Below are 21,701 nucleotides of genomic sequence, written 5' to 3' on the forward strand. Positions count from 1 at the left end.
GTTAAAGGGCAATAGAAACAAAACACACTTATATAAAGTAGTGTAGGGAAAGCTTAAAGGGTACAGCAGCATACTTCCGCACAGCCTTTCACTTCCTTGCCCGCTAGTTGAAAGTGGGCTGTCCCCATTGAGTGACAGTTGCGATTCAGTAGCTTTGTCCCACTTCTGAGCCTATGTTACTGTATTACGAACTATCTTGTCAGCGAGTCTCATCAAAAAGCTGTACATTATGTAAGATAAAAGCTCTGTTGGCAGAATGACAGCAGATTGAAAATTGCCTTATTTTCATGCTGATTTAACTATACCAATTTCATAACATGAGAATACCACTTTAAAGTATAACCTGTAATTTATTGGTCTAAATCTCATTATGATCATACGAGTCCAGCAAGTAGTACTTCTCAATGATCGAAATTATCAAACATGCAGAGATAAATAGCTGTCACTTAGTAGGCCACCCACTATTTTCATAAGAAAAGAATGCGAAGAGACCCCCCTACATGAAGGCTCTGCTGATTGCTCATGCATTGCCCATGGGGAGAGCAGGAAAAGCTGTTGTCAGTCTTATCTGGCAGGGTACTGTCTGCATAACAGAAAGACAGGCCCAACCAAAAAAAAAAAAAAAAAAAATAAGAACTGCCCTATTCTCCCCTCCCAGAAGACCCTATAAAGAACTTAGATGGCTGTCTGATCCCACAGTCATCCAATGTGTAAGCTATTTAGACCACTAAACTACAAATAAGGTTGTGTAGCGACAGATTTTGTACCTCAGTCTGCTGTACAACATGCTCGTCCTGATCTATAAAGGACTGCCAGTACACGAGGCTTCATTTTCAACATGACGGGATTGGTTTATTACAACACTTGTAAAGGAACATTATGGAGGACAAGGTAAGCCTGAAGGGAAGAGAACTACTATACTACAGATTTTTTTCTCCGGCTAATAAAGAGCAGGAAAAGTTGTTATGTCATGAAGCTTTCAAATAGTTCCATCTACAAGGAAAACCTATTTAACAACATCGAGCATCCTATATATAAAAAAAACAAGACATTATGAGTCCCCAGATATGAAAGTTTAAGATTTGTTTAATTTGGAAATTCACAATCAAGAAATAGTAATGGCAGACACTAACAGCTATTTTTTTACAAATAAGGGCTGGACGATTTCCTCACTACACACAACATTGTGGGTTATAGATAATTTAATGACAAAAAATGTACAATTGGTGGAGAAAGGTTGAACTTGATGGACCTAGGTCTTTTTCAACCTATGTAACTATAGAAAGAGGTGGCATTATAGAAACATTAAGCTATGTTCACATGTGTTTTTCCTGTTTTTTTTTTTTTTTTTTCTTTTTTATTAAATGCAGGCAAAACCTGCTCCCTTGGCTGTAAAGAAGCTGCTTAGCCCTGATTTTTCTGCACCAAAAAAGCAACAATGCCCGATACCAGAGTTATTGCACTTACTCATTGATTCCCGTGGGTTAAAAAAAAATGCAGCAAAAACGCTGAAATTAGTGACATGCTGCAGTTTTCAAAAAACGCAGCAGTTTACCAATTTCAGATTTCTGAAATCTCATAGCGTCTTCTGGCCCTGTAAAATAATTTCGATGACAAAAAAAAAAAAAAGCAGAACAAAAAGGACTCCCAAAAAACGCAAAGTGTGAACATAACTACACTTGCACAGGGATAAGACCGTCAGCAACTGCTCCTGGCCTGAAAAGCTGCCTCTGTGCTCCCTCTTCTGTAAGCGTATGCTCTTCTGAATAAATTAACTTGAGGGGTGTCCCTATACATTAGGCAGGTCATTACAGATCCTTTTTAGGGATATGAAGAGTCATTTGATACCAAACAACCCCCCAAAATTCGTAATCCCTTTATCAATATGCCCTTGTTTAGAAGGAACACCAGTGCATAGAGTGGGAAAAATGTGCCCAACACTAGTCCCATCAGTGCCGACACCGTCAGCATGTTCTGCAGCTCTATTTCAATGGGCAATTTAAAAAAAAAATAGTTTAGAGAAAAATTATGAGTCTACTAAAAAAAACAGAAAAAAAACAAAACGAACAATAAAGAAAAATGCAGAAAATACATCTGTTGATAAAACCCAGGGAAACCCATAAAGTTTTCATAAGCAGCACTTTCCATTAGCCATTACACAACTCCTAAAAGCAGTGTGCTCCTATGAGAGCTATTTCAGATAGATTCGTGCTGAAAGAACAATTCTAATTCTGCATTTTCTCAAAACTAATATTTACAGTACACAGCTCTGAGCTCAGTGCTATATAAATGGTGGAAAAAAAGTACAATAACCAATAGTTAATGAAAGGTGCTGCAAAGGCGTGGGCGATGATTGGAGTCCTAAGGTGCAAGGTGTCACCCGAGGCAAAAGATGGGTCTGTGAAATCACTTAGGACCCCATTTCTAGTGATCGGTGGGGGTTATATCCCATAGTTGAGAAGCTCCAGCATGTGCACTAGTGCTGAGCCATTATACTCAATAAGAACATAGAACATGTGGTCCAGACAATGAGACATACTAATCTGAAGGCTATTTTCTGCACAACACAATACTTTCAGGGAATCCATCCATACATAATGTGCTGGCACACTGTAATTAATAAATAAATGAGTTTGCTACATATGAATCGTAAAATACTTCGTTAACATTTTTATTTCAATCAAAACTGTAAAAGCCATCCAGGAGAAGGTGTAAGTTTATCATGATAGCACTAACTCTAATGACGGACTCTCCATGTGCCCAGACTTCATGCGAACTGGGCAAGAGTTGGGGATCCAGGCTTGGCTCTTAATTAAAACTTTTGAGTGAAAGATGGTGGATTAGGGGGCACGGTTCAGGAGCAGGCCACGCACCCCAATGCACACCACACCCAAAAATAAATAAATCATAGAAAAAAAAAGTCTTGCACAATTACAGTGTTAAATTAATACACTGATCAAACATTACATAGGTTGACCCTGTTACACATGTCCTAACTCTTATTAACAATAAGACAAAATAAGAGACACCTGTGCTAAAAGCCTTTAGAAGGACAGACTATGGGAGGAAACAAAAGCTGCAAACAGGTAACATGCACACCCTGTTGAACGTGTGCAAACTTAAATAAGATACACAAGAAATCATAAATAGGTACAGTATATACCCTTTGAGCTAGTATGCCCTTCCCAGGAACACGTATAACCCACAAGTGTGTCAAATTGCAAAAAACTACTGTATGTATACATCAACAGCAAAATAGGTATATATGTAAGTGAACACCAATAAAAATAAAAAAAATGTATATCTGCACTGTACACTGAATATCAACCTAGGGTACCGCTATGGGCACCAGGTTTGCCCCAATTTAAGTCAATTTGTATATGGCTATATGGGAAAACCATACCATCATCGCTATTGGCAAAATGCAGTCGAACCTAGCCCTGTGTTGGCGGTTTATAGAACATCATCTTCATCTGGAAAGGCTGTGAAGAATCTCTCTTGCCCATTATTGACAAGATAAATTCAAATGAACTTTTTCTCAAATTTAACCTCACTTATAGCCAGTCTACTATTAATTTTCCTGATCTGAATATTTTTATACAGAATCATTCCATCTTCACCAAATGCTACCATAAACCTGTGGATTCAAATGGCTATATTCGGAATCCCTAACTGACTGCCCAAAATTAGTCTTTCGAAGGGCTAAAAATAGGAAACTTTATAGAACCTACAGTTAAGAACCCCAGTTAGTGGCACTGAAAAAGGAGGATCTCTTATTTGTAATCACCTTGGACTCAACAACTTGGGCACATTTTTTAATAGTGTTTGTTTTGTTTTAATTGGCTTTTGCTATGGTTGTAAACATGTCTCCAAAAGCTATAGAAAACCCTGCAATGAGATTAACAACTCCACCAGGACAGAGACTTCAAATTAGGGGCCATATTACCTGCCATACTAAAGGCATTAATTACGCCATCATTTGCCAGTGTGGGAAAATATATGTACCGGTATACCGTACAATAAGAAGGCTTCAAGAGCAGATAAGACAACGTGTACATCATCAACATCAAAAGGGGTTTTAATGGCCACCCCTCTCCCAACATTATCTTATTAAGCACCACTGTTCTTTTAGGGGACCAAAGTTCTTGGGTCTGGAGACTATAGTTAGGGATTGGAGCGGCGGCAACTTTATAGCACGTATGTCAAGGGCAGAATCCAAATGGATTTTTAATTTGAAATACTTTTACACCTAGTGTCCGCAACCAAGGCATAGAACTTTTAGCCTTTAATTAAACCTTTATGCAGCACTTGTAATGTGGTCAGTAGTTTTCAGAAACTCGTAAGGACAAGGACTAGGACTGGCGGATCGCACCGGCTTCCGTATTCCCAGAAAGGTTTAATTTAAGAGCTACAGGCCTCCATACACATTAAACCAATGTTGGTTGAAACCTCAGATACTGACTATTTCGGATGACAGTCTAATGTATGGGTACGCTGGTCAACTAATGGTTGGGGGAGATGTCGATCAGACATATCTGATTGTTATGCCAATCGCATTATTCTCCTGGAGATAAGACACCGGCCGACAAGTCAGCCGTCTGATTTCTCATCAGGACAATAGGCGCGCACGGCTGAACGAGAACTCTTGTATGAGAACTCTTGTATGAGAGAGTCGGCTGAGATGGCTGTCGGCCAAGCGATAGTTTGCCGGACAGCAATATAAATGTGTAGTATACTTAAGCCTACACATTAATGAAGCTTTTCCATCTCATTCCCAGTTCATATGGGGTCTGTTGGAGCACGTAATGAGGCAAATGATTAGCGATAGGGACCATTCATATGAAGTGTCATGAATGGATGACTATGTATTAATCAATAACAGTGTGCGAGTTCAAGCAGAGTTTGGTTTCGGTCAATTTGACAAAAAAAAAAAAAAGATTAAATGTGAACACAAACATCTCATTTCAAACTGTCATAAAAAGCATTACGATTTTTTGATATGTGAATTAATGCCAACAAATGGGACAATACAATTACTGAAGGCCACTTTACAAAAGGTTTCTCATAAGTTTATTCTATGCTTACACTGTCTTGGTCATTTAATACTAGGGCAAATTTTCTCAATCCCCAGAATTGACTTATAACCTAGCTCTACAGGCATTACAGTGGTTTAGCGAAGATACTGTATGTCAATGCACCGATAATAACATCATTGTCCTATAGCTAAGAAAACAAGGAGGAAGACATGCCAAACTGAACCAGGTTTCATTGTAGGGAGCATTGTTTTCTTGTCTTATTACTCCTTCATGACTCTTAACGCATTCCATCACATCTTTGACAATGCGCTTGAAGCATTTGTTCCACATTATTAGGCCGGCTTCACACTCAGCGTATGAAAATACGGTCCGTATATTACGGCCGTAATACGCTGAAATGTTCCGAAAATAGTGGTCCGTAGCTCCTCCGTAGGCAGGGTGTGTCAGCGTTTTTTGCGCATGGCATCCTCAGTATGTAATCCGTATGGCATCCGTAATGCGTGGTTTTCTCGCAGGCTTGCAAAACCAACATACCGCTACAGAAATGATCCATGTGTCCCAAAAAGAAAAAAATATATATATATACTGTATATATATATATACATATACATATACATATACATATACATATACATATACATATACATATATATATATATATATATATATATATATATATATATATATATATATATATATATATATATATATGTCATTAGACACATATGTATATATATTAATATTTTTTCCAGCGCTATACAGCTTGAAAGCCGGTAATTCAATTACCGGCTTTTTCTTTCTCCTTCCTAAAACCCGACATGATTTGAGACATGGTTTACATACAGTAAACCATGTCTTCTCTCCATTTTTTTTTGCAGATTTCACACTACTAATGTCAGTAGAGTGTATCTGCAAAATTTGGCCGTTCTAGCTCTTAAAATAAAGGGTTAAATGGCGGAAAAAATTGGCATGGGCTCCCGCGCAATTTTCTCCGCCAGAGTAGTAAAGCCAGTGACTGAGGGCAGATATTAATAGCCTGGAGAGGGTCCATGGTTATTGGCCCCCCCCCTGGCTACAAATATCTGCCCCCAGCCACCCCAGAAAAGGCATATCTGGAAGATGCGCCTATTCTGGCACTTGGCCACTCTCTTCCCATTCCCGTGTAGCGGTGGGATATGGGGTAATGAAGGGTTAATGCCACCTTGCTATTGTAAGGTGACATTAAGCCTAATTAATAATGGAGAGGCGTCAATTATGACACCTATCCATTATTAATCCAATTGTAGTAAAGGGTTAAATAAAACACAAACATTATTTAAAATTATTTTAAAGGGAACCTGTCACCCCTTTTTTTGAGATTGAGCTATAAATACTGTTAAATAGGGCCTGCGCTGTGTGTTCCTATAGTGTATGTAGTGTACCCCGATTCCCCATGTATGCTGAGAAATAACTTACCAAAGTCGCCGTTTTCGCCTGTCAATCAGGCTGGTCAGGTCGGGAGGGCGTGGTGACATCGGTGGTTCTTCCTCAGCTTTACGTTGGTGGCGTAGTGGCGTAGTGGTGAAGACACAGCGCGCGATCTGCGCTGTCATCCCTTGCATCGGTGGGGGCGGCCATCTTCCTGGGGCCGCGCGTGCGCAGATCGAGTGCTCTGCTGCACTGGGCTTCAGGAAAATGGCCGCGGGATGCCGCGCGTGCGCATTAGAGATCGCGGCGGCCATTTTCCCAAAGCCGAGATGCAAACTCGGCTTTGGGAAAATGGCCGCCGCGATCTCTAATGCGCACGCGCGGCATCCCGCGGCCATTTTCCTGAAGCCCCGTGCAGCAGAGCACTCGATCTGCGCACGCGCGGCCCCAGGAAGATGGCCGCCCCCACCGATGCAAGGGATGACAGCGCAGATCGCGCGCTGTGTCTTCACCACTACGCCACCAACGTAAAGCTGAGGAAGAACCAGCGATGTCACCACGCCCTCCCGACCTGACCAGCCTGATTGACAGGCGAAAACGGCGACTTTGGTAAGTTATTTCTCAGCATACATGGGGAATCGGGGTACACTACATACACTATAGGAACACACAGCGCAGGCCCTATTTAACAGTATTTATAGCTCAATCTCAAAAAACGGGGTGACAGGTTCCCTTTAATGAAATAAAAACAATGGTTGTTGGAGTATTTTATTCTACGCCCAATCCAGTCACTGAAGACCCTCGTTCTGTGAAAGAAAAAACATAATAAACCAACAATATACTTACCCTCCGCAGATCTGTAACGTCCAACGATGTAAATCCTTCTGAAGGGGTTAAAACATTTTGCAGCAAGGAGCTTTGCTAATGCAATGCTACTCCTCGCTGCAAAACCCCGGGGAATGAGTCTAAATATAGATCAATGAGCTATATTTAGCTTCATTTGCGGTGAGGCGCCCTCTGCTGGCTGTTCATAGATCGTGGGAACTTTCCTAGAAAGCCTGGGAGCTTTCAAGGCAGTCACTGGTGTACATCTGACCGCATGCAATGCCTATTGTGAACAAGATCAGGGCATGTGCCACAGATTCTTGCCGTCTTGACGGCAAGAATCCCCCAGGAATAAGCAACACGCGAAACGCGCGTCGGGGACCCACACCGCCTCACTAGGTCGTATACCCCTCTATACCTCTCATGTAGATTGATCTCATATGTGGTTGCTATTATCGCTGTATTGAAGATGTCTGCTCCGGCTCTGCTGACTGCATGCTATGCCTGTGTCTAACATATAACGGTTATACTGTGGCACATGCCCTGATCTTGTTCACAATAGGCATTGCATGCGGTCAGATGTACACCAGTGACTGCCACGCTATGAATAGATAAGAGATGTGTTACATTACTGTGCTTAGCTATGACTAGTAAATGAGCTGTGTCAGCCTATATATTGTTTGTTTTGGTATTATTCAGCAAGTAACTCTAGTATGCTGTCAGCACCACATCTGAAGTGCTCTTTGTGCCTGCTTTATGAATCTAATTATGTTTTGAAGTAAATTATACTTATGTGGTGTTTAGCCAAATGGGCGGGAACTTTGTAAGACAGTCAGGATATTAATAGGGGTGTGCTACCTAGGAAAGCGGTTGTATTGAGCAGCTGTATCTCCTATTTTTTTATATTTAAATTTCTGTGATCTACTTTTAAATTTTGTTTACAATAAAGTTTTGAAATTTTATTGGCTTGTGTTCCCAATTTTCCGGATTGGTTTATACTTTGATGTGGGAAGTGCCACTAATTTAAGCCATGCTCTGTGTATAGGTGAACATTAAGCCTTTAAAAACAGCCACTTGAGACTCAATCACCCAAAGGACACAGGCTCGCTGTCCCCAATAACTTATTATTTGATAGGCAAGGAATTTCTCAAGGGTCATTCTGTATTCAAGCAGTAATTGACTATTTGTAATCAAGCAGCTTATAGAAGGCAAGGCAGTGAGCCCCTCTCCTTGTTTGTCAGCTCTACTGTTCGGATACATCAAGTTGTTTGGCAGTAAAGGAGTCGGTGGAGTTATCAATTAAGGCAAAGATGCGTTGGGTAAGATCTGGATCAAAATTTGTATTCTCTGATCTCAGGTGCTACCGCAAAAGGATTTTTGGAGTGATACAGGGGAGAGTCAGGGGGTTATAATCCATTGATGGACTGCAGCACAGGCATTGATTAAGGTCATCGTTTTACTTGACACAGGACAAAACTGGTGACATGTTTAAGGCTGCTTTCACACATCAGGTTTTTGCCGTCAGGCTGAAGCCTGCAAATTTAAAAAATAAAAAAAAAAAAAAAAAAAAAAAAACACGGATTCAGCGAATGATGCCGCCGGATCCGTTTTTTCTCATAGACTTGTATTGGTGCCGGACTGCGCCGAATGGCCTCTCGTTTCGTCCATCTTTCACCGGCAAAAATTGTTTGTCCGGCGTCTGGAAAAAATGTACGAAGTTACTTTTTTAAAAGGCAATCTGTCAGCAGGATTTCACACCCCAACTATTTTTATGCACATGTAGCTTTTTGAAAAGACAAGTCTAGCAATGCTTTTAACTTGTGATGAGCGATAAGGTGTTATCTGAACACGCTCGGGTGTTATCCGAGTAGCTTTGGCGTGCTTGAATAATATGTTCGAGTTCCCGTGGCTGTTAGACAGCGGGGATTGCCTAACAAAAAGCTGTGAATCATGCAGCCGAGGAGACCTGAACATATTATTCGGGCACACCAAAGATACTAGGATAACATTATCTGAGCATGTTCGCTCATCACTACTTTTAACTAGACAGTTTCTGGGAGGCGTTGGGCAGGGAATAGATCTGGAGTGACGTACAAATAGCTCTACAGCCTTATTTGCATATCAATTCAAACACTGATTTCTCAGTAATGAATGAATGAATGAATGAATTGATGGGCCATGTAAAGTTATTTGTCAGTAAGAGCTAAATGCACATCTATAGTTATGGGGTTAAATCCCATTGACAGATTCCGTTTAAAAGAAAATCTGCTTTTAAGAAGAAAATGGGTGTTGCTGAAAGCGCTTGTTTCACAATCTTAGGCCGGCGTCACACTCGGCGTAAGACAATACGGTCCGTATTTTACGGCCGTAAAACGTTGAAAAGACCCCAAAATAGTGGTCCGCAGCTCCTCCGTAGGCAGGGTGTGTCAGCGTATTTTGCGCATGGCATTCTCCGTATGTAATCCGTATGGCATCCGTACTGCGGTTTTCTCGCAGGTTTGCAAAACCGACATACGGATATACAAGGGATCCATGTGCTCAAAAAATAATAAAAACTAACTAAATATATATATATATATATATATATATATATATATATATATATATATATATATATATATATATATATATATATATATATATATATATATATATATAACATTACACACATGATAGCCCACATATGTATGCACCTACATATTTAGGACCCTATACACCATATATACATGTAAGCATGTATATATACATATATACATATGCTACATGTATGCACATGTATATACCTACATCCATATAGGTGTACATATGTAGGACATACATAGCCCACATGATCACATGACCCGATGCATATATTATCCTGCTGTCACTGCTGTGGTCTGCGGTGAGGTGAGGGGTAGCAGACGCTGGACCAGGAAGAGAGGAGGGAGGGGGAGGGCCTCTCAGTCACAGTGAGTCACTGAAGGTTGCTCAGGACCTATGATGAGGTCATAGGAGGGGAGGAGTCAGGAGTCACATGATCAGGGGTCTCCGCGTATTGCAGAACTCTGCTGTGCTGTCATGGTGCTAGACGGTAAGCTTTTTTGTGGGGTCAGGAGTTGTTTACAGTGTGGATGTAGCAGAGCTGTGTGTGTGTACGAGGTGTACAGAGCGGAGCCATGTGGGTATGAGGTGTACAGAGTGGAGCCGTGTGTGTATGAAGTGTACGGAGCGGAGCCGTGTGTGTGTTTGAGGTGTACGGAGCGGAACCGTGTGTGTATGAGTTGTGCGGAGCAGAGCCGTGTATGCTAGGTGTACTGAGCGGAGCCGCGTGTGTAGGAGTAACTATGTGTAGCCATTATACTGTACGCAGTATCATGTAGGGCTATCATACAGTATGCAGCATAATGTGTGGCCATTATACAGTATGGAGCATCATGTGGGGCCATCATACAATATGTAGCATAATGTGTGGCCATTATACAGTATGGAGCATCATGTGGGGCCATGATACAGTATGGAGCATCATGTGTGGCCATTATACAGTATGGAGCATCATGTGTGGCCATTATGCAGTATGTAGTATCATGTTGGGCCATCATACAGTATGTAACATAATGTGCGGCCATTATACAGTATTGAGCATCATGTGGGGCCATCATACAGTATGGAGCATCATGTGTGGCCATTATATAGTACTAGATTGTGGCCCGATTCTAACGCATCGAGTATTCTAGAATATGCATGTCCCCGTAGTATATGGACAATGATGATTCCAGAATTCGCGGCAGACTGTGCCCGTCGCTGATTGGTCGAGGCAACCTTTATGACATCATCGTCGCCATGGCAACCATTAGGACATCATCGTCGCTGTGCCCGTTGCTTATTGGTCGAGGCCTGGCGGCCTCGACCAATCAGAGACGCGGGATTTCCAGGACAGACAGACAGAGACAGACGGAAAAACCCTTAGGCAATTATATATATACTAGATTGTGGCCCGATTCTAACGCATCGGGTATTCTAGAATATGCATGTCCCCGTAGTATATGGACAATGATGATTCCAGAATTCGCGGCAGACTGTGCCTGTCGCTGATTGGTCGAGGCAACCTTTATGACATCATCGTCGCCATGGCAACCATTATGACATCTACGTCGATACTGTGCCCGTCGCTGAATCAGAAACGTGAGATGTCTACGTCCTTTATGACATCATCGTCGCTGTGCCCGTCGCTGATTGGTTGAGGCAACCTTTATGACATCATCGTCGCCATGGCAACCATTATGACATAATTGTCCATACATGTCTCCATATACATGTCTATATATACACACACACATGTTTATGTGTATTGTGGCCCGATTCTAACGCATCGGGTATTCTAGAATATGCATGTCCCCGTAGTATATGGACAATGATGATTCCAGAATTCGCGGCAGACTGTGCCCGACGCTGATTGGTCGAGGCAACCTTTATGACATCGTCGCCATGGCAACCATTATGACATCTACGTCGATACTGTGCATTGTGTGTATTGCTTGTTCACAAGAGGGAACAAGCAATACGCGAAACGCGCGTCAGGGGGGTCAACTGGGCACCTCGGCACTTCACTTTTTCTCCACCATGGGTAAGATTACCTTATATTGCATTGAGTAATATTGCTCTTTTTTTCTCTGTATATGCCGGTCACTTTGACAAGCATTCAGGCACACAGATATATATGTACATCCAGTGATCCACATACACATTGTTGTTAGGTACTAACTGGAGGGTATATGACCTTTAGAGAGCAGTTTGCAGTATAGGTCTTGGAGTCAATACACATATATGCATTGATAGTGCTGAGGTTTTTATTATGTCCTTACTAGGTTGTTCGTCTTTTTCATTTATTTTTATGTATATTGGTTTATGTCGTTGAATTTGTCAATAAAGTTTATACTATTTTTTCATATTTCTATGTGTATGGAACTCCATTTTTTGTGTTTAATTATATAAGGAGTATACACTCATTAGTCCTTTATATACATGGGTTTATATATCAGGTCAATTAGACTGTAATTGGTTTTATAGAGCACCCATGTTTTTCTCTGAGAGTTGTTATATATTCATTACTTTAAATGAGCGGCCCCACGTGACCGCTCATACAGGTGCGGCCAGGACAGGAAGCAGCGCCAGCCAGCAAGGGAGCCGGGTGAGTATTTTAATAACAGCGGGGGGTTCGCACAGGGGGTGGGAGGGGTATGGGGACATGCATCTTTATTTTAAACACGATTATTCATATCTTCTCTACAGCAAATGCTGCTGCACGGAAGATATGAATAGCGGCTTCAGCACCAGATGCAGGGGACAGCGCTAAACTTTAGCGCTGTCTCCTGCACGGCGCGTGTGGTACCCAGTGGGCACACGTGTGCCACACTGATGTGCCACAGAAACGCACCGGCACACGGACACAGATAATTCCGGTACCGGAATTATCTGGACGTGTGAGACTGCCCTAAAGGGCTGTGGAATTAATTGCGCCATATAAGCTGATATAATAAAGCATGGGCATAAGGCTATATAGATCTATCGCAATACAGAAAACTACAATCCGGCGCCTACAAAAAAGTTAAAAAGAAAATAATTACTTTATTCCAACTTCATTACAAAACATTCTATAGATTGCGAAACGTGCTGGATTTCAAAGTACTCCAGTTTCTAAGCATTTAGACATTTATGGAACGGAGTTTCATTATTTGTTGGTGCTGGATTATATTTTTTGTTCAATGCATTGGCGTTTCCGTCCATCGTAGTATCTACATAATGTCAGCACCCGATTATATCCAGTTTGCATATGCAGGCCTTATGACAATATACAGGGTTAGTGAATGGTGTTCTAGCTACTGTAACTAGCGGTTTAGCGTATCCTCCATCGCTAAGTCTCATGCAAGGTGTATGAAGAGCACATGAACATGTCATGATTGAAAAACAAGTGCGAGAAATGTAATCACTGAGCGCGGTATTAATCGGATAAGCTGTGCACCTGCAAGTGGAAAACTTTACGAGGGTTTTCTTGCAGATTTTATAAAGCCTTCGAATGTGTCACGCTGGTAGAGCCAAGATGTGCTCCTTCTTTAAGGAAAACATGAAGTTGTTTTCCCAGTAAAGAACCTCAGGGCAAAGGAACGGTAAACATGAAGAGACATCTGCAAACAGTGATCACTTCCTGTTATGTCAATGATTCAGTGAGTGCTTCAGTAACATGACTTTCCAGAACACTGACGGATGAAAGTTCTCCATTGTGTGGTGGGAAAAGCCTTCATGAATCTGCAGAAACTCCAATACTCGCAGAAAGTAATTACACATTTTACAGACTTTTAAAGGTTACTGAGAGCGGAAACTCCGGATTTTTATTTGCTCTCCTGGTATGAAAATAAAAACTTGCAGACATAATATTTCATTACGTGGCGATATTAAAAGTATGAAAAATATCGTACTTTGCTGCCTTTTAGATCCAATCCTAATGTGCGTGTATGGAGGAGTGCTTGGGGGAACGGGCTTTATTTCTTGCTCTCCCACCTGAACTCGAGGCCTCTAATCACTCCATGACAAATGACATTTCAACTCCCATGTCTCATAATGGAAGACTAACAACGGTACTAAAGGGCATATTCGCTTATTAAACCTAGCTCTTATTTCTTCCGTTAAACTGGCGCTAGAGACCGGGGATTCGAGTTGGAGGACACGGAATTTTGACAGGATCTGCTGATAAGCGATTCTGCGGTGCGGAGATACCACCACGTGGCCTTGCTGCAACGTTTGCACGGTCTTTACAGTGCAGTGGTGTTTACTCTGCTAAATCAGTACCCAAAATCCGATCTGACTTCTAGGTCCCTAAAGGTACCGTCACACTAGACGATATCGCTAGCGATCCGTGACGTTGCAGCGTCCTCGCTAGCGATATCGTCCAGTGTGACAGGCAGCAGCGATCAGGCCCCTGCTGTGCTGTCGCTGGTCGGGGAAGAAAGTCCAGAACTTTATTTGGTCGCTGGACTCCCCCCAGACATCGCTGAATCGGCGTGTGTGACACCGATTCAGCGATGTCTTCGCTGGTAACCAGGATAAACATCGGGTAAAGTAAAAAAAACAAACACTACATACTTACCTACAGCCGTGCTCTGCACTCCTCCTGTACTGGCTGTGAACGTCGGTCAGCCGGAAAGCAGAGCGGTGACGTCACCGCTCTGCTTTCCGGCCGCTGTGCTCTCACAGACAGTACAGGAGGAGAGCAGAGCACAGCGCTGGAGGACAGACGGCTGTAGGTAAGTATGTAGTGTTTGTTTTTTTTACTTTTAGGATGGTAACCAGGGTAAACATCGGGTTACTAAGCGCGGCCCTGCGCTTAGTTACCCGATGTTTACCCTGGTTACCGGCATCGTTGGTCGCTGGAGAGCGGTCTGTGTGACAGCTCTCCAGCGACCAAACAGCGACGCTGCAGCGATCCGGATCGTTGTCGGTATCGCTGCAGCGTCGCTAAGTGTGACGGTACCTTTAGGCTATGTTCACACGTTGCTTTTTTAACCTTTTTTCTGCAGGCAAAACTGCATACAAAAGGCAGGTATTTCGGTGTTTTGGGGTTTTTTTTGTTTTGGGTTTTTTTTTTGTTTTGGGTTTTTTTTTGTTTTGGGTTTTTTTTGCTGCGTTATAGAAGTGTCATTTTATTACAGTACAGTTAACATGCTGTGGCTATAAAAACAGCAGTTTTCCAAGTCAGTCAGGAAAAAAAAAAAAAGTGTGCACGAGTTTCTGAAATCTCAGCTTTTGCTGGTACTGTAAAAAGCAGCTTTCAACTCGTATAAAAACAGCAGCGTGTGAACATAGTCTAAGGTTTATGTCAGTGGTATTTTTGAAAAACTACAGCCTGTGCTGTTCTTTATCACTAAATTATCAAACAGCAGATAAAGCCACACAAAAAAAAACAGCAAAACAAACATGTAAAACAAAAAACACTAAAAACACATTAGAGAAAAAAAAATATATAAGCCCAGTTAACAAGTTTGTTATGGAATTTTAGGCTTGTATGTATCATAATATGTAAAAATGGCGGTCACCACTGCTCATTCTGAAAATACTGCATTAACTTTCTAAAGTGGAATTTACTTACCAAATAAATTACTTGAATGCCCTTGTTTTTGGATAGGTTTCAGCTCATTTAATCCCCATGCATTTCGCTTATAATTATCCCAGGCAAATTTCATCATCTGTGTAGGAAAAAAGGGAAATGCGGTTAGTGTACGGTCAGTGTGTGGTCAGTGTACGGTCCACGTGTCCGTTATTACCATCAGTGTGTGGTCAGTGTACAGTCCACGTGGCCGTTATTACCATCAGTGTGTGGTCAGTGTACGGTCAGTGTGTCCGTTATTACCATCAGTGTGTGGTCAGTGTACGGTCCACGTGGCCGTTATTACCATCAGTGTGTGGTCAGTGTACGGTCCACGTGGCCGTTATTACCATCAGTGTGTGGTCAGTGTACGGTCCACGTGTCCGTTATTACCATCAGTGTGTGGTCAGTGTACGGTCCACGTGGCCGTTATTACCATCAGTGTGTGGTCAGTGTACGGTCCACGTGTCCGTTATTACCATCAGTGTGTGGTCAGTGTACGGTCCAAGTGTCCGTTATTACCATCAGTGTGTGGTCAGTGTACGGTCAGTGTGTCCGTTATTACCATCAGTGTGTGTGGTCAGTGTACGGTCCACGTGTCTGAGTGTCCATTTTTAACAAATGGATATTGGCAAAGCTTCTTCTACACTTTCCAATGTTCAATATGGACAGCACACCGATGCCATAAGTGTGCTGTACGTGTTTTTCATACATTCACTTATCATCCGCGATACCAGAGAAAAATAGACATCTCTAAGTTTTGCACAGACACATAGACCTTGAAAAACGAGACATATGAACAGTCCCAGATATTAGAATAGGTGCAAGTGGAATCTGGGAAAGAAAACCATACGACTCATACGTGTAACATGGACACCTGAACGAGGCCATATTAGTCCCCTGCAGATCTGTAAAGAGCCATTATACGGCGCTCAGTGGGCACTGTACGTCAGCAATGCTTCTAGGTATTATCACTGCTCTAAAAAGGCTTCAGGATTTTTTTCCAAGTGGCCAGTGAGATAAACAAAAAAAATCAATCTGTATTAAATTAGACGGGTACACATGTTCAATAAGGCCCGACCAGTCGGTGGCTTCCCTATTCCACCTCCATAGGATGCCGAGATGAAGGCTATATTTCCACATCTGGGTGCTGGCCATTATTTCCTCAGACACCACACTGACACAGACAGTTTCATCGATTCATACAGACATGGTGGATTTTGCTAGCCTTATACCATCACCCAGCATATGTGAGTTCACTTTATGACACCTTCACTATGTAAATGGAGGGGTCGAATGTAGGCCCTGTCCACTTAAGACAAACCATACCACTTCTGCCAAGGGGACACCCTTTTGTGGGGTCAGATGTTGTAAGTGGATGATGCATATTATGGTGCTAGTCATGGAAGACAGGCTTTGCAGGAAAATTACAACACTGTTCCTAGTGCATTTAGCTGGATAAACAAGCCCCAATATTCATTCAGAAACCCAACAGCCGTATATTACCCTTTGGGAATTGTACAGACTCGTGTCGGTTTGTTCTTATACCGTGTAAGAAAAATTTGAAATGTTCCAATCACTGGGAAAATAAAAATAAATGTGATTTTATTGAATTTATCGATCATTACTTCTGATAACTTGTGCTTTGTAACCGGTTTCTTTTGCCCACAAACCATAAACTATCAGATAAGGAACAACACCTGTCCCAAAAGACGCCTGTTAAATTGGTTATATCATATGTGGCCCTCCACTGATCTTATTCCATCCTACATTAACTGCTCCAGATCGCAGGATAACTAACATTAACTATTCATGAATCACCCTTTTTCATGGGGACTAAGGAAAAGCCAGCCATTCCCTTCCAATATTGTAGCAGTTTCCCAGCAACTCTTCCTAATCAATAACCTCATATATTTGCACGATCAGATTGTTCAAGCGTTCATGTGTTGTCTACATAATAATAATATAAGAATAAGGGAAGGTTTACACAGCACAATCAAAGAATACAAGTCAATAGAGAGTCAATTAGTGGCATAAATACCAAGGCAGACTAAAGTGTTATGGACACAGAAAGATCGTTATGATCAATCTGCGCACATAGAATATTGTCGGAGTCAGTAGCACATTACCTGTTTACACAGAGCGATCTGCTGCCGTCAAGTGATTATTACACCTGCTAAGAGGGAGTGTCCCCACAGAATGGCTGTGCAAACCAACTACTTGATGCATCCTTGCCATGGTCAAACATTTAAGTGTATCTCCCCAACTACTCGTTTCCCCCTCCCTACCCTCTGATTGACAGCTCTGGCATTATAGACCCAAAGAAGGGTGGAAACCGGTAGGTAGAAAGGTACATTTAAATCTTTGGCCACCAAACTTGTATCGAGTGCCTGTAGTTGGTTTGAACAGTCAGTCTGTGCTTACAAGTTCATTGCACCGGACGAACAAGTGTTTTGCTTGTTAGTCAGGCGATTGCCAGTGCATTTAGAGGCACCGATTGTCAGGAACCATCAGTCCCTTGTACACCTGAGTGTAGAGGACTTGTCTAACAAGGCCATAAGCCGCTACCTTCTCGTATCCAATAGATGGCCTCCCAGACGCTAAGCAGATCCAAGAGTGCACTTATAGTAGATCATTTACGAACGAGGATTCATATAAGAGCTTGCTCCCAATTACCCATTATCTTAGATACCTAACGATATCCAAGCACGGTCCAATGTTCAGGGACTGTCAGAATGGCAAAGGCGAAGAAACTTTTGTCCTTTAATGTCTCCACGTACGAGAAAAACTGATGACACTGGGACCACGCTCTGATCAAAATAATCCATCCATTGTCTCTTAAGTGAAAAAAAAAATCAGAAGCGTGAATGAGCCATTACTAGGGACAGTGCTGCAGACCATGTTGGTGCTATAAATAAATGCACACAGTGGGGGTCAGCAATATTGCCACCCCTTCATTTTTTACACAGACTGTACAATATCTTCAGCAATAATTGGCAATGTATCAGTTATAAAGAAGAAATGAGGAATCCAGCTCAACGAGGTAGTGAAAAAAAACTTCTCTCTTTATTCACTTGAAAATATATTCAGTGGAGGATAAAAACCATCAGCAATTACAAAGGATAAAATGCGATATCAACGCGTTTCTGGTGACCAAGCAACCTTAATCATGAGTCAAAATGTGTTTCCATACTCATGTAATGTAATGGCTGCCAATACCAGTGTCGCAGCAAGCTTTAGGTTTTTCTATTTTTCTCTCCCACTGTTTTCTGTTTTACATTGTTTATCATTTGCGCCTTTGTATTTAACACGAGTGCTCTATGCAACAAAAACGTTCATGTGATTCATTTTTTTCTGGAGCTATTCCACATATTGCACTTACACTTCATGGGTGCCAATAACATTGAGGAGGACTGTACATAATTATAATTATCTTTATATATCGCCAACATATTCCGCAGCGCTGTACAATACACTAGATGTTAAAGTGCTTGCACTGTTTGCTTGGAGTGACTGCTTCCCAGGTGTTCCTCAATGCGGGTCCACACATGGGAGTGAGTGGCACTGTCGAGTATTGGGGGTGAGGGGCGGGGGGTTTTGGCAAGTGGGGAATAAAAATAAGTGTAGTAGTGGTTCCCAAATCTATCTATATAATCATCTAAGGGGTACTTCCGTCTGTCTAATGGAAATCCCGCGTCACTCATTGGTTGCGGCTGGCAGGCCGCGACCAATCAGTGACAGGCTCAGTCCAGCCGCGAACTGGCCCCTCCCTACTCTCCTCCAGTCAGCGCCAGTGTATCGCCACAACTTTTTACTATTGATGCTGCCAATGCAGCATCAATAGTAAAAAGATATCATGTTAAAAATAATAAAAAAAAAAAAATTGTGCTATTCCCACCCTCCGCCGTCCACCGATGCTCGCGATGCTGCCGCCAGCTTCCGTTCCCAGTGAAGCATTGCGAAATTACCCAGATGACTTTGCAGTCTCGCTAAGTCATCTGGGTAATTTCGCAATGCATCACTGGGAACGGAAGCTGGAGGCAGCATCGGCACAGCTTCGCTGGACGCCGGAGGGTGAGTATGTAACTTTTTTATTTTATTTTTTTTTATCAGGGATATGGTGCCCACACTGCTATATACTACATGGCCTGTGTTATATACTACGTGGCTGTCTGTGTTACGTGGGCTGTGCTATATGCTGAGTGGCCTGTGCTATATACTACGTGGCTGATATACACTATGTGGCTGTGCTATACACTGTGTGGCCTGTGCTATATACTACGTGGCTGATATACACTATGTGGCTGATATACACTATGTGGCTGTGCTATATACTACGTGGCTGATATACACTATGTGGCTGTGCTATACACTGTGTGGCCTGTGCTATATACTACGTGGCTGATATACACTATGTGACTGTGCCATACACTGTGTGGCTGTGCTATACACTACGTGGCTGTCTGTTACGTGGGCTGTGCTATATACTATAGTAACATAGTTAGTAAGGCCGAAAAAAAGACATTTGTCCATCCAGTTCAGCCTATATTCCATCATAATAAATCCCCAGATCTACGTCCTTCTACAGAACCTAATAATTGTGTGATACAATATTGTTCTGCTCCAGGAAGACATCCAGGCCTCTCTTGAACCCCTCGACTGAGTTCGCCATCACCACCTCCTCAGGCAAGCAATTCCAGATTCTCACTGCCCTAACAGTAAAGAATCCTCTTCTATGTTGGTGGAAAAACCTTCTCTCCTCCAGACGCAAAGAATGCCCCCTTGTGCCCGTCACCTTCCTTGGTATAAACAGATCCTCAGCGAGATATTTGTATTGTCCCCTTATATACTTATACATGGTTATTAGATCGCCCCTCAGTCGTCTTTTTTCTAGACTAAATAATCCTACTATGTGCCGGCTATACACTACATGTCTGTGCTAAGCGCGACATACATATTCTAGGAATCAGGCCACCATCTAGTTCACAATAACTGTAAATACTCCAAGTTAAGCAGGACTTTTTCAGTCAATAACTCCAGTGTCTGCTGTCCGCCATATTGATCTCATTGATGCTTATAACAGCAGACAATACTTGATCCACATGCATTACATTTGGGAACAGCTTTCAAACCACATCAGCCTTATGTGGGAAGCTGGGGATAAGATTGCAAAGTGTCCAGAACCTACATCCTGACTTACATGAGGATACTGCAAATCCATTACAAACTTCTGCTGAGGCACAGTAACCTTGGTAACCATAGTAACCCTTTCCGCTTGTGAGGCAGGAGATTGTGTTTCAGTTTAATGTTAGATCGCGTGATGTAATGCTTAATGTAGTTTCTACCTGAACCATTAATAACCCACTGCCCTTGACTCCACGTCTTAAGGCTATGTGCACACGTTCAGGATTTCTTGCAGAAAATTCCTGACATTTTCTGCAAGAAATCCACAAGAAAACCGCATGCGTTTTTGCCGCAGTTTTGCCGCGTTTTTTTCCGGACACTTCCCAATGCATTTTTGAGTGGGAAATCTGCAAAAAAAAACAGAAAATTAATGAACATGCTGCGTTTTTTGCCGCGATGCGTTTTTTTCGCGGAAAAAAACGCATCATGTGCACAAAACATGCGGAATTCATTCTAAATGATGGGATGCTTATTGTATGCAGTTTTTTTGCGGTTTTATAGCGTTTTTATCGGGAAAAACCGCGAAAAAAACGCAACGTGTGCACACAGCCTAAGGCTGACAGAAGTTTACACTAATGTATGGACCAGTTTACAGACTCTGGCCTCAGACATTTTTATTTTGCCAGCTTCTCCCCACATTCAGTATTTGGTCAGAATTTTACCTCAGTATTTATAAGCCAAAACCAGGAGTGTGTGATAAATACAGAAGTGGTGCATATGTTTCTATTATACTTTTCCTCTGATTGTTCCACTCCTGGTTTTTGGCTAATAAATACTGATGTAAAATACTGACCAAATACGGAGTGTGGCTTTATAGTGAAAATGCACAGCACTTGTATGACATTATGCGCTGGACGTTACTTTGTCACAGACCTATTGATGTGAATGAGTGCTTTAGCCTTCAATGAAAAACCTGACTTCTTTAACCCCTTATAGCCAAATGCAGTTTTGACCTGAGAGAGCGCTATTTTTCAAATTTGACATGTAACATAGTAACATAGTAACATAGTAACATAGTTAGTAAGGCCGAAAAAAGACATTTGTCCATCCAGTTCAGCCTATATTCCATCATAATAAATCCCCAGATCTACGTCCTTCTACAGAACCTAATAATTGTATGATACAATATTGTT

At 42.0% G+C, this 21,701-nt stretch overlaps 1 protein-coding gene across 1 annotated transcript in view; it reads right to left on the minus strand.

The window, feature by feature from the left end:
- The window catches only part of MAN1A1 (mannosidase alpha class 1A member 1), a 264,415-nt gene that overhangs the window by 166,640 nt on the left and 76,074 nt on the right, over nt 1–21,701 (minus strand). The window contains exon 2 of the mRNA XM_069726218.1: nt 15,388–15,484. Coding sequence (XP_069582319.1) covers nt 15,388–15,484 — 97 coding nt within the window. The remainder of the gene's footprint in view (nt 1–15,387; nt 15,485–21,701) is intronic.

Source organism: Ranitomeya imitator, chromosome 5 (assembly GCF_032444005.1).
Source record: "Ranitomeya imitator isolate aRanImi1 chromosome 5, aRanImi1.pri, whole genome shotgun sequence".
Taxonomy (NCBI): domain Eukaryota; kingdom Metazoa; phylum Chordata; class Amphibia; order Anura; family Dendrobatidae; genus Ranitomeya; species Ranitomeya imitator.